Genomic DNA, 13,841 nt, shown 5'->3' on the forward strand with positions numbered 1-13,841 from the left:
TATCTTCATTTCCCAAGTCAGTCCTCACTCATTGCTCAAGGCCTATTGAGGAAGAACAGCATGATGTAATTTGGCTCCCTCCCCACCCCTACCTAACCCCTAGGATATTAGCTACTAGCCTGAGTATCCATTCAAAGGATGGAAAGCAAACACCAGGCCCAATACTATGAAATGGCTGAGTCCAAGCTTGGGTCAGGTGTTTTCTATTAAAGTATAGCGTGAAGAGAAGGCTTTGTTTTTCACTTCAAAAGACCCACCCAAATGTACACTATTGTCCTATGAATGAGTAACAAATTGAAAATAAGTGTTTGGGCTTTAGTGTAGGAAAACTCACAGTTTGGGACTTCAGCTGTTGTATTCAAAGTAGTTATGTAGCTTCCAATTTTTCAAGATTATGAAACTTCACCAAATGCTTTTTGTGGTACAAGGATAGGAATGTGAACAGAATCATCTACTTGATTCCAAATTAATAACATGAGATGATAATTTATTTAAGACAAGAGATAATCTTCTGTGTAGGCCTTAGTGTTGTCAGCCTACCACCAGAACTTTCTAATACATGAGAGACTTTCAAATGCACTCCAGACAGTAGCTGATGAAGCTGTTGTGTAGCTTTTGCACATGCACTTGAAAAAACAAAGCAACCGCTGCTTAAAGTGTTGTTTTTTCAATTAAATTAATCATCTCTCTGTGCAGTATTCATATACTAACATGTCTTAAAAAGAGATTTCCAAAGCAAAGTTTTAAACCAAAAAAATGGATAGAACAGAGACCACAGTTAAGCTTTCACTTCTGCCATCCCATGGCTCTAGCAATATAGCCAAGTGGCTAAAAGGCTAGAATGGGTTTCTCCTACAGAACTAGTTTTCATAACTAGTGGATTTACCTACCTGACAATTAGGGATCATTTATATACACAGGCTAATTATAGTTATAATGGCAACTGGACTGAAAGCATTCTGAGATGTGTCAAAAGCACCAACTTTGTGTAGGTTGATATGTTGTGTGCTTAAACTGTATTTGGTTGGTTGAGATATTAAGATACTTGCCTTCTAGACAAGTCAGGTGGTGAAGATACTAAGAATTTGTAAGAAAGGGGCGCCGGGGTGGCTCAGTTGGTTAAGCGTCTTCCTGCAGCTCAGGTCATGATCTCAGGGTCGTGGGATTGAACCCCAAGTCGGGCTCCCTGCTCAGTAGGGAGTCTGCTTCTCCCTCTTTCTCTGCCCCTCCCCCAGCTTGTGTGGGCTCGTGTGTGCACGCGCTCTCTCTCTCAAATAAATGAATAAAATCTTTAAGAATTTGTAAGTAAGTCTTTAATAAATGATTGTGCTGGTAATTCAAGGGAAAGAAATTTCATTTACTATTTTTTAAAGATTTATTTATGAGAGTGTGTGCAAGAGCACAAGAGCATGTGGGGGGAGGCGGAGAGGGAGAGAGAAAATCTCAAGCTGAGTGAAGAGCCTAATGTGGGGCTGGATCTCAGGATCATGAAATCACGACCCCAGCCAAAACCAAGAGTAGGATGCTCAACTGACTGCGCCATCCAGGCACCCCTCATTTATGATTCTTGAGCAAAAGCAAGATGGGCTCAAATGCTGAGTTGCTTAGTGATATTTAGGATTTATAGTTAAAAAGTATTATTTTGGGGTAATGTGGATAACTTTTACTAGAGGGATATTTATTGTGATTGGGCATTCTCTGAGCCTTCTGGATCTGTGGTTGGATATCTTTTATTAGCTTTGGGTAGGGACAAAAGGTCCCATTTTGTTAACAATACCTAAATGTATCACTAACAGTTAAAATAAAACAAATTACTGTAACTGATGCTCACGATATGGATTGTGAGTCAAAAAAAAAAAAAAAGGTACGCTTATTTTTAATAATTCTGCCTGCAAAGGCATATCTGGCTGACTATAAGTATAGAACAATTGTTTTTAAAGATTTTCATGGTTAAAATGAAAGAATTAAGGGACTGCACCGATAAGCCCCATTTATCTGGGAACAAATACACTGGCAAGCCTCTAATCCTTAATAGCACCAGAAAATATCTATATCATGAGTCACTGCTTTCATTAACCCTCAAAAGTTGTCTCGTCTCAGCTCTAATTCTCTAGGACAGGGAGCCCACCACCTTCATCTCTAGAATCCCAGAGGGCCCTGTTCACAATTCCTTATACAAAGAAGGTGGGCAAATACTTGGTACCTTGATGAGTACCTACAACGTAAGCAGTGTTTGATAACTTTACCCTTGTGTAAGGAACAGGGGAAGATGAGAACTGGGCAAACATCACCCCAAATTTTCATTCTTGGCTCAGTAGAAAATAACATAAACCAGGAATGGCAAGTAGGTCCCACCTCCGTAACTCGAAGTGACGGAGGTGGACAGGCTTTCCGGCAAGCCTCTGTTTAGGTTCAGCTGGATGGAGGGCTCCGACCACCCGGGGACGTCCGCCGGGACAGAGTGGCTGGAACAGCGGCAATGCCAACCCAGGGCAGCATCAAGCCAGACAAGACTAAACAAGCACCAAAAATGCTCACAAATAACCAGAAAGCAAGTCTAAAAAACAAACACAAAGCTAACTCCTTTTTTCCCCATTTTTCAGAGGAGGTTACATGTGATTCTAGAGATGGGTCCTTTGAAGTCAAATACTGGCGAGGTTTCCTATCTCTAAAGGAACTGGAATCATTATAGGCATTTTTTAAGGTGCTTTTGAATATATATCTATGTTTGATAATCTGATTACATTAAAGTCTGGTAAACTCCCCTCTTTTCTCACACTGTCTTAGCCAAAAAAGTCAATGTGACTCATCATAGTCATCTTCTATTTGACTGATCCTATGTATCTCATTTTAGTCACAAACTTGCCTAAGTAGGAGATAAATGTAATAAAAGCAAGAAAACAAAAGAGGAATCCTGGTGTGCTTTTTATTGTTTTTGACAGAGGACCCTGACCCCCTACCCTCTAAGCCATGGCACTGGTGAGGCAGGATTAAACCTGACCTTCAGTAACAGAATCTGCATGGAACGTGCTGGGTCTTGTCATCACTGCAGCTACTGTGGATGACCAGCACCTGGGTGCACAGGCTGAACGAGGGTTGGGGGAGGAACCCAGAGTTCCAGAAGCCGCACCCTTTCCAGCCACCCTCTCAGGGCCCTTGCTACACAGGATGCTCATCCTCCTTACTAAGTTTTCCTGGATATCTTTTTCACTATCTGCCTTGGACAAACTAAACAAAACAAGAATTTTTTAAATATTTGGCTTACAGATTGAATCCCACCTAAAAGTAGGAGGAATTTTTTATTTTTCCAACTCCCCTATTACGGGATCTCTCTCCCTCTACCTCAGTAGCCCTAGAAACAAAAAAATGTCACCCATTACTTTTATAAATTGAATGAAAGGACACTGTAACATTCTAATTTCTTTTCTTTTTGCTCAAAGTGTCCCATTATCTTCCAGGATGCAAATTAAGAACTCAAATGTTCTTTAGTTTTGAATTGTTCGAAGATGCCTGTTTCATTCTGTGATTTTGCTAAAATCCTTAGCAAAAATCCTTATCACCTTAGACTCGGACTCGACTGGTGGCCTGGACAGAAAATAATTACTTTGCTCTCATTTTCAGGTGTTTTTTCCCCTACTGATGTGTCATATTTAATTTAGGGTACAAGCTTAGTGCAGCAAAAATCACATCCATACACACTTTTACTCCTCTCATTCCCTTCTCCATCTTCAGTATGCCTTTCTTAGGAATCTCTGTTCTGACCAAACATGTCAGTGCAGACAACATAAATCAAAGGGTGTACATGGAGACAATGAGCACTGAGTATCTCCTATACTATTACACAGATGGCTAAAAAAGCATGGGAGAATTTTGTTGTGGGTTGGGATGGTGATGGACATTTTAACTAGTATCAAATTAAGAATCAAGAACAATAAACAAGTTATTTACTCTTCAACTTGAATAAAAAGTTTTTTATAAAGTACTTTTTAGAATATTTACTTAAAAATACAAAGTATACATTAAAAATCTAAGTCAGTACTTTATACATTGTATTATGAATGAAAGAATAATCCGCTGGCCTCTGATTTCTATTACAAAGCTATGATTTCGTCTTAAAAAACCATCAGCATGGTGTCATAGTCTTAAATAACCAAGATGACTTTATTTTCATTTTGCTTCAACAGTTGCATCTGAACTTAAAGCTTGCATTTCTTCTAGTTACGGTTGTGCAACTTTGTAACACCTTGCAGGGACAAGTCTAAGTATTTAGACCTGGTGGCATTCTTAACAATCCTCTCAAGGGCACTGCAAGCTTCTGTTAAATATTCAGATAATACAAAAACTGTGACATTCTTACAGGGAATCTTATCCTATCCTTCCAAAATATGCCTATTGTTTACCTAAAGTTCAGTAAGAGTAAACCTATAGGTTATAGCTGCGAACACACTTCTAAAAGAAACTAATTATAAATGAAACAGTTAATGTATACAGTTATCCAACTTTGCACTGAACTTGAAAAAGAAAGAATGCTAACCTTCAAACAATTAGTGAATTGTTATAAACACCTGCTGTGTAAAAGACAGAACTATAAAAAATATCAACATAAATATAAATAGAAGACAAAGTTCCTTCCTCTAATAAGCAAAGAGACGCAAGAAAGGAAACACAAACACGTGGGAAAATGTGGTCTGGCTGCACTCAGCCCCACAAACTACCCATGCTCACCCTTGGTGGGTCAGAGAGTGGACTCCTCAAGTGAACACTGGGAATCCCTGCCCAAGGACAGAACCACGGACGCTTGGGAGAGTCGGCCTAAGAAATACAGCAGCCAGTGTTTTTAAGCTTTATGCTAGCAAGTTAAGGAATCAACACAATTTGCAGAAATGCCTTAAATAAGCAGATCTGATGTAACATGACCTCAACTTTTTACCAACCTTTGAGCTCACAAAACAGCAAACACTTTACTGAAGACACGATGTGTTATGTGCACCGCTATATGTAAAATGGCTCAGAATATCAACTCAGCATTCAGACTGCCGGAGTTGAAATCCTGGCTGTACCCTCTAGTATTTAATAAACCTGTGGCCTTGGGCACGGCACTCGAACTCTTCCTCAGTTTCCACACCTACAAAATGAAGACAGTAAAGCAGTTGTCTCAGAACTGTCATGAAGATGAATAGGAGATAATCCATGGAAAGTGGTTATCATGGCACCTGCCATACTCTGACTTTGAGAAATGTTCTGTGCTATGGTTGGTTTATTATTAGAGTTATTATCATTAACAATGTTAACAAAGTAAAAGGGTGCTGGACAGGAAACCGAGACTTGGACGACCAGATGAAAGACAAGCTCTCTGAACCCACTTCTTATGTTTAGTGGAGGTAACCACAAGGCCTCCCACCCTGGGTTGTGTGTGATGTGGATGAGCTGCCTGGCATATAGTATCTGCTCAACAGACAGCTGAGGTCTTTTCTAAGGATCCAGGTGATACAAGGGCATAACCAAATACACTGTTAAAATGCTAGGAAGGGAATAAACAGATGCTATAATTCCTGGGGAGGGAAGAAGAGAAGAGACCTTCAAAGAGGGGTAGAAAGGGAAGGCCCCTCTGCGGTGGCACGTGGTCTAAGCCCTGGGGAAGGAGAAGGAGCTGGCCATGAGCAAAGCCTAGGGAAAGAGCTAAAATGAAAGTTCAATGAGAAAAGACATTTTCATCACTCCTCTTCACCACCCTAGCCCCAGACCCTAGAAAATGCCTGGCACGCAGCAGGCGCACTACTGAGTCATGCTCAGTAACAATGTTAGAGGGAATGCATAAAGAGTATTTCTGGCAGAGGGCACAACCGACGTAAAGGTCCTGGTTTAGGTAAGCACCACCTTGGCGTGTCCACAAAGAACCGAAGGGAGGCCAGCAGGGCTGTAAGTGGAGACAGTGTGACTGGAGCATGCTGGGTGGGCGGTAGGGGATAAGGTGTGAGAGGGAGAGGGGACCGGAGGACAGAGGACTGTCAGCCATAGTTTAAACGCTAGGTTTTTCTCTTCTTTCAGAGACGCCACCGAAGGGTTTTAGCAGATAGTGGTATGATCTGATTTATTTCACTAAAAGACCACTCTGGCTGCTGTCAAGAGAGGATATTTTAGGGAAGCAAGGACGGAATCAGGGAGACCTTCTGAGGAGCCAATGTATCAACTGAAGCAAGAGGTGCGCCAGAGGCTTCAAGGCCAACAGTGGACTTGCTGACGGGCTGCGGAACGGAGAACCGTGCAGTAATTTGTAGCTTTCTACTTTAGCAAGCAACAGACAGTTGTGCTATTTACTGAGACGGGGACAAAGGAACAGGCTAGGGAGAAGGAGAATAAAAACCAAGAGTTCGGGGCGCCTGGGTGGCTCAGTTGTTGAGCAACTGCCTTCGGCTCAGGTCATGGTCCCAGGGTCCTGGGATCGAGTCCCATATCAGGCTCTCTGCTCTGCGGGAGGCCTGCTTCTCCCTCTCCCACTCCCCCTTGCTTGTGTTCCCTCTCTCACTGTGTCTCTCTCTGTCAAATAAATAAATAAAATCTTTAAAAAAAAAAAAAAAAAAAAAAAAAAACCAAGAGTTCTGTTCTGAACTGGTTGGCCTGAGATGTCTTGGGTGAGAATGCCAGCTAGGAAAGCTGGTCACATGAGGCTGTAACTTCGAGGAGGTGGTCTGTGACAGAGCTATAAATGTGCAAGTCATCTACAGGAAGACAGTATCCAAAGCCAAGGGGACAAGATGAAATAATAAGTGATGGGTCTTTGTTGGGTAGTAACAACCATGTAATCGATCATGTTTCTCTTCTGGCTGGGTTGCCAGGAAGTTCCAAACACAACATAAATCTTAGGGGAAAATTATCTTCTTAGAGATTCTAGATATGATAATCTACCCCTTTTACTTTTCTTCTTCTTTATGGTGTCTAGTCTTCTTTCATGCAAACTCTCAGTCTATATACTCTGAGAAAGGAGAAACAGAAGAAATGAGGTAGTGTAGTGACATGATCAGGGAAGTCAGAGGGACTGGCACCCACATTACCTTGACAAGTCTCCAATTACAGAAACATTACCTTAAAGTTATCTGGCGCCCTGTGCCTCTCTCAACGACTCCAGGCTCCTCAAAAGCATGAACCCTCTTAATCATCTTCGCATTGCTGTGAAGGGACCAATGTCCAGCTCAGGAGTACACAGGCAATACATGCATACTCCCATCTGTCACGTATCTGTAAATGCAAGGGGCTGAGGCCTTGCTCCAGTCCTCGAAAACTTAGTTCTAAATTGTTTTAAACATAGCATAGTGTGTGATTAAATACCAATAAGCAATGCACACAAATGTTAGGTAAGTTAGGGTAAATCTTCAGGGCCTGGATTGGAAGACTTCAAGGAAGAAAAAAAAACCCAAAACTGAACCGGCTTTGGAAGATGCACAGTGTTTGGAGACGTGGAAGCATATTTCAGAAAGCAGCCAAAGAAGAGAGACAGTGAGGAGCTTATTCTGGCTGGAGGGAAAGAGCTTTGAAAAAGCATAGGGGGAAGGGAGCTAGAAAAAACAGTGAAGGACACAGTGTGGACATCCACCTCATATTTGAGACTTCCAGGAAGTTATAAATTTCTAAGAATTTCTAAGAGATGTTTAAGGAAGATCACACAAATTCAATGTGTAGAATGGATAGGTAAGCAGAGAAACTGTCAGGGCTTAGTCTAGGCATAAGTTAATAAGAATCTCATAAAAAGGAGACCACAGGTTCCAAAAAGTCAGAGTCCACCAAAACTTAGTGAATGATGTGATATGGACAGACAGAAAGAGATCATGAGATTATCATCCAGGGCTTGAGACCCACTGGGTCAGATCAGTAGTATGGTTAACAGTAGTATGGAGGCAGCATGAGGAAGTGATTTTAGAAAAAGGTAATAACTTTAATTGTAGGCAGGGTAAGTTTCAGAGGACAGTGGCCACTCCCTGTGTTCAGGCTCCCTGCCCCTCGCAGCACAATATGTATGCAACCTGCTCAAGTCCTTGCAGAGAAAAATCTTCCTAAGTAGTATTCTCACATAAACACAATAGAGAAGGTCTTCCCATAGATTACAATCTCTCCATGGCTGCAAAAGCAAACTTGAATGGATAAAAGCATAAACACAAAAATGAAAGAGGTGGCCCAAATGGTCTACTTCTACAAAGCACTGTGAGTTCACATTCAGATGTTTAAAAAAAAAAATACTACTATGTGAAAAGATGCTCAACATTGTTGAGCCATGAGAGAACTGCAAATTAAAACCACAATGAGATACCGGTACACAACTATTAGAGTAGCTAACATTTCTTTAATCTATCGACGTAACAAATGATGACAGGGCGGCAGAGCACCTGGAACTCTCATACATTGCTGCAGAAGGGGACAACCACTTTGGAAAACAGTCTGACAGCTGAACTTATTTATTAAACGTATACTTTCCCTAGGACCTCACTTCTAGGTACCTATCCAAGAGAAACAAAAACATATGTCCCCATACAAATACCTATATGCAAATTTGTAGCAGCTTTATTCATAACCATCAAAAACTGGAAACTCAAATGTATATCAACTAGTGAAGGGATAAACACACTGCAGTACCTCCATTCAATGGGATACTACTCAGTGACAAAAAGGAACAAACTACTGGGACATGCAAAAATATGAATGAATCTCATAAGCACATTAAGTGAAATAAGCCAGGCACAAAATGCTATATGGTGTACGATTCTATTTATAGGATATTCTGGAAAAGGGAAAACTAAATATTCTGTATTTTTGTAATGGTGGTAATGATAAACATTTGTCAAAAGTCATAAAAATGTACATTCACAAAGGGTGAATGTTCCTGTATCAAAATTACTCCATACACCTGACTTAAAAAAAAACAAAACTATAGCATTTTAGCATTTGCTCAAAGACAACTGTTAAAGCGTACTATTATTATCTATGATTACTCTGAAAAATTCTAGACACTTCTTAACTAGCTAGAATACTACAAATGTCCTTAATGCTGACAAGAAACAAACTCGACACTTTTTCCCTCTTCAGGCCTCAAAACATTCCTATGCAAAGACAGAGTGTAAGGATGTTAGCGAGTGTGCAGAAGCTGCGTGAATGCTGGTTATTGAGACACTAATAAAGTGAGTCTTGTTTGCTGGACAGCTGTTGGCTCCATTGTTCTTTGGTCACACATAGAAAAGGAAAGCTGTTATGCTCATGGAATGTGACCTTCTCACTGGAGAGCTGTTACATCATGCCCAGAAACACTGCCCAAGAAATCCATTCTCACCATGCACCACGAAGAAAATGGTGAAAACAAAAACAACAACAATGAAAAACCCAAGAAACTATATGTAAAGTCCATCAATAAAATAAGCTGTACTACTTAAAATCAGATCACTTGTAAGAAACATTTGTCGATACGGAATATTCTGGTTTCTTCTGAGTAATGTTTTGTCTCATCTTACTACCCTTAGCATAGAACTTCCGAGTCCAAATATTTTTTTTTTTTTTTAACTTTTCAAAAGACATTTTGTATGACCAGGCTTTGATTACTAATTGCATACAATTATGAGAGTAATTACTTTTTGTATTATCAAATGCCTACCTAGGTACTTTGCCATTTTACAGTTTGGGCATTTATAAACCACTTTTACTTGGACAGGGTTTTCCATTTCTTTGATCATCATGCACAGCGACAGACACGTTACACTGCAACCCAGTACAGAGATGCGTGTGTACCTGTGCAAGCAACACTGAGACTGTACAAAGTAAGACCTGTCCTTACCTTGTAAGATGTTCTCTATTATCTCCTTTTGCATTAGTCTTTAAAATGCTGCTAAATATCCACACAATCCGTATCATGACCTACCATTTTCAAAACCACTGCCCCAGAATATTTTAAAAAAGAAAACATTTCATCATGTTTTAAACACAGGCTTTTAAAAATTCATTTAATTATTTGTTTTGAAGCATACGAGTGACCTTCCCTAAGGCTGACTCACAAGTCATCACACTCTGTTCCCCCCTGGGGATTCCCACGCCTGGCTGGGGTGAGCAGCAGACATGGAAGGGATGGTCAGAGCCCATGGCCCCGCTGCTCCCTTAGCTGCCAGCCACTGTATGTGGGTGGGGGAGGCCTCGGCCGATGTAGGCCTACAAACACGCAGGGGCCTTGCTTGCTTTCCATTCACACACATTCTTATTCCTTAACCTCTATACACACGTACACACGCACAGAATGAAATAAAATTCAACCAGGAAGAAAAAGAGTTGCAGGAGAGAAGAAAGTTAAGTTTTTCCTTAACATCCGTGGATTTCAGTCATGCCTACTACACTTAGTTTCCAGCACCACGGATATCAGAACAAGTTTAAAAGACTGAACTGGCATGTAAATCACATGCAGAAAGTATTTTCAACTATCAACAATTCTGAGTTTTTAAACTGCTAGTGAAGGGTGCCTGGGTGGCTCAGTTGTTAAGCGTCTGCCTTCGGCTCAGGTCATGATCCCAGGGTCCTGGGATCAAGTCCCACATCGGGCTCCCTGCTCAGCGGGGGAGTCTGCTTCTCCCTCTGCCTCTGCCCATGATCTTTCCCTCATGCTCGCTCTCAAATAAATAAATAAAAATCCTAAAAAAAAAAATAAAAATAAATAAATAAATCAACTGCTAGTCAATATTATATTCTGCTATTCCACACTGAAAATGGTGGTCATTTGTGATAACTAGAGAGAAATTTTACATGAAGATTGGAAAACTTACTTTTAAGGACTCCCACAAGGGAAACTGGACCAACGAGAAAGGAATCTGAAAAGAAAAGAAAAATCAAATAAATTAGGCAGGAAAGATCAGAGTTTGCAACTAGGACTACTATCATGAACCTATAATTATTACTTAGAAACCTTAGTTTGTTTTGACTTCATGTATATAATAAAGCTAACATTAAATTTATAGGTAGGGTAGACATAGTTTTCAGAAAAAAAGTTAAGCCGCAGCTGCCTGTAGAATTCTACTAACTTTCTGAGCCCAAGGGACATAAAATGATGGTGTGAAGCCCTTTTGAAACAGAAAGAGAAGCACAATACAGAGATCTGGCTACTGAAATGACAAAATAAGTATTTCCTATCACAAGCAATAAAGACTTTAAAGACTTGACATTTTTCTGCTGAAGAGCTATCTACTCCTTAGCAGGCCAAGTGTTAGAGTTTAAAACAGAAACAGGGAGGAGGAGGGAGATGAAGGGGGAGAGGGAGGGAGAGGGGTCGAGTGCGGGGGCAGGAGGAGAAAGTGGGGGGAGCAGGAAGAGGGAGAGGAGGAGGGAAGGGAAGGAAAGAAGAGAAGGGAGAGCAGAGGAGTGGAAAGAAGAAAAGGAGAGGCAGAGAGGGAGAGAAGGGCAGAGAGGGGGGAGAGGGAGAGGAGTAAGGAAGGGGTACACAGGGGAGGCCCGGGGAGGGATGGAGCAGGCAAGAAAGAGAAAAGAGGACACACACAGAGCCACTTACAAGAGGAGGCTGAGAAACGGGGACAGAGGAACAGAAGACCAGTGCAGGCAGTGGAAAAGGAGGGCAAGAGCGAAAGCGGGCCTGTAGGCAGGCTGGTTCCCGGGGTAGGCTAGGAGAGGGGTCATCTGCAGTAGCCAAATGGGATGCTGAAGACAACTGGCACACTCAGGGCAGAGTATCTGCTATCAGTTGATTAACAGCAAGAGCTAGAATTACCAAGCACTTCTCATATATCAGGCACTGTGCTAATGAGCACTTCCTGAGCTTTATTTCATTCCTCTCAACAACCCTGTACGACAGTTAGGTATGACTACTGTCTCCATGTTACAGATGAAGACGAGGTGCAGGGACGCTGTGTAACTTGACTAAAGAAACCCTGTGAAGCCCAGACAACCTGACTCCAGAGCCTGTCTACTACTCTACCTGGAAGACATCTAAGTGCATTTATCTGAACGTAAATTCACCCCCAGTAGAATCTATTTGCTTTCCATGACATCTTCTAAAATTTGAAAACGGAACCACACCTCCCTATTTCGTAAGACAAAAATACCTGAACTCCAGTCACCACCACCCACTCGCCTCTGTGACATCCAGTCACTGCCAGAAGGGCTGTGCTGGGGTGATGCAGCTATGAGCAGGCCTCGGCCCCAGCCCTGTTCTCTGTCGTCAGCTGCCAGGGAAGAGTAAAACATGGACTTTGAACATTATCGATATGCATATGGGTGTGTGAGTGCTTGAAATGTGTGTGTGCTAGAGACCATGGTTTTGAAGGCATTAATGGATATTTACCTTCACATGAATCAAGGGCATCAAATTACTTCTGAAGTACCTATATTGAATCACAAATTAAAAGTCTAGCATCATCTGTCTTACTCTGCTGGAGCGAATGATGGTCCTGAGTTTGGGAGTGGACACAGAAAAAAAAACACCTGTCTTTCCTTCAGGCAGGAATTGGCAGTAAGGGAAAAACAATCGATGACAACAGCCTAGTGTAGGCTGACAAAGTGGGCTCTCAGAGAAGTCTGCTGTCTTCACAGTAGGCAGCGCCCCACCCTGTGTGCAAAATTCCACCACAGGAGTGAGATTTAGTTCAGCGTTTTTGTCACCAAAATGTGAAAGCTTCTGATGGAAAGTCCATTCTGAAACTAAAGTTCAATTAAATTAACTATCTAAATCCCCCCAAACTGACAGTATAATAGTTTTCTAAAAGGTTTTCTAAATTTCAAAAAAAAAAAAAAATGTATAGTATGTAATAAAATATCCAAGAGGACTAACAGGTACTAGCATTATAGATGACTTTCATTTTCTTCTTTGTACTCTCCCCTCCCAGATGTAAATTTATCACATTTTAACAAGAATGTAAATATTTCATATTTATAAGATGAAAAAAGGCCTTTAGCTTATTGTAATGATTCATGGTCTTTACTTCTTGATTAAAATAACCTGGGGCACCTGGGTGGGTCAGTTGTGAAGCATCTGCCTTCAGCTCAGGTCATGATCCCAGGGTCCTGGGATCGAGCCCCGCATCGGGCTTCCTGCTCCGCGGGAAGCCTGCTTCTCCCTCTCCCACTCCCCCTGCTTGTGTTCCCTGTCTCGCTGTGTCTCTGTCAAATAAATAAATAAAATATTTTTTAAAAATAAAAAATAAAATAACCTGGGGCACCTCAGTGGCACAGTCGGTTAAGCATCTGACTCTTGGTTTCAGCTCAGGTCATGATCTCAGGGTCCTGGGATCCAGCCCCGCATCAGGGTCCACGCTCAGCAGGGAGTCTGCTTGAGATTCTCTCCCTTTCCCTCTGCCCCACCATCCCCGCCCCAGGTGGCACGCACTTGCTCTCTTTCTCTCTCAAATAAATAAATCTTTAAATATAAACAAATATAAATAACCTGTAAAACTTCATGTTATCTGCACTTCTTTAGTACTTAATAATATTAGATTTTGAATCTTGTAGATGGACATTTTGCCCATTTTCCTCTATTAAAAGCTATTCATTAAATTGTTCCTTCAAATTTAAAGAAGTAATTTAAAAATCACAGTTGGAATGGCCAAATTATTCCACAGGGTATTTATCTTAAAAAGTGAGCTGACAGTAAATCCCAACTTTACTCTCTAAAACGAGATTGACAGTCTAAGGTAATTAAATGCACTGTAAATGCTTAAAATAATGAAATTTGATTCTGGTTTCTGGTAGTGAAATATCCCTTATAAGATAAACTCCTGATGTGTAAAAATTTTTCAAATATTCTTCAAGTCAAAATCCTATTGAATGCTTTTTGTCATTTACAAGATGAAGAAACAATAATGAAAACGTAT

General features: G+C 41.1%; 1 protein-coding gene across 3 annotated transcripts in view; it reads right to left on the reverse strand.

The window, feature by feature from the left end:
- The window catches only part of SLC25A26 (solute carrier family 25 member 26), a 127,188-nt gene that overhangs the window by 21,171 nt on the left and 92,176 nt on the right, over window positions 1-13,841 (reverse strand). For all 3 annotated transcript variants that reach the window (XM_078076223.1, XM_078076216.1, XM_036074658.2), the window contains one exon: window positions 10,788-10,832. In XM_078076223.1, coding sequence (XP_077932349.1) covers window positions 10,788-10,832 — 45 coding nt within the window. The remainder of the gene's footprint in view (window positions 1-10,787; window positions 10,833-13,841) is intronic.

The sequence above is a fragment of the Halichoerus grypus genome, chromosome 1 (assembly GCF_964656455.1).
Source record: "Halichoerus grypus chromosome 1, mHalGry1.hap1.1, whole genome shotgun sequence".
NCBI classification, from domain to species: Eukaryota; Metazoa; Chordata; class Mammalia; order Carnivora; family Phocidae; genus Halichoerus; species Halichoerus grypus.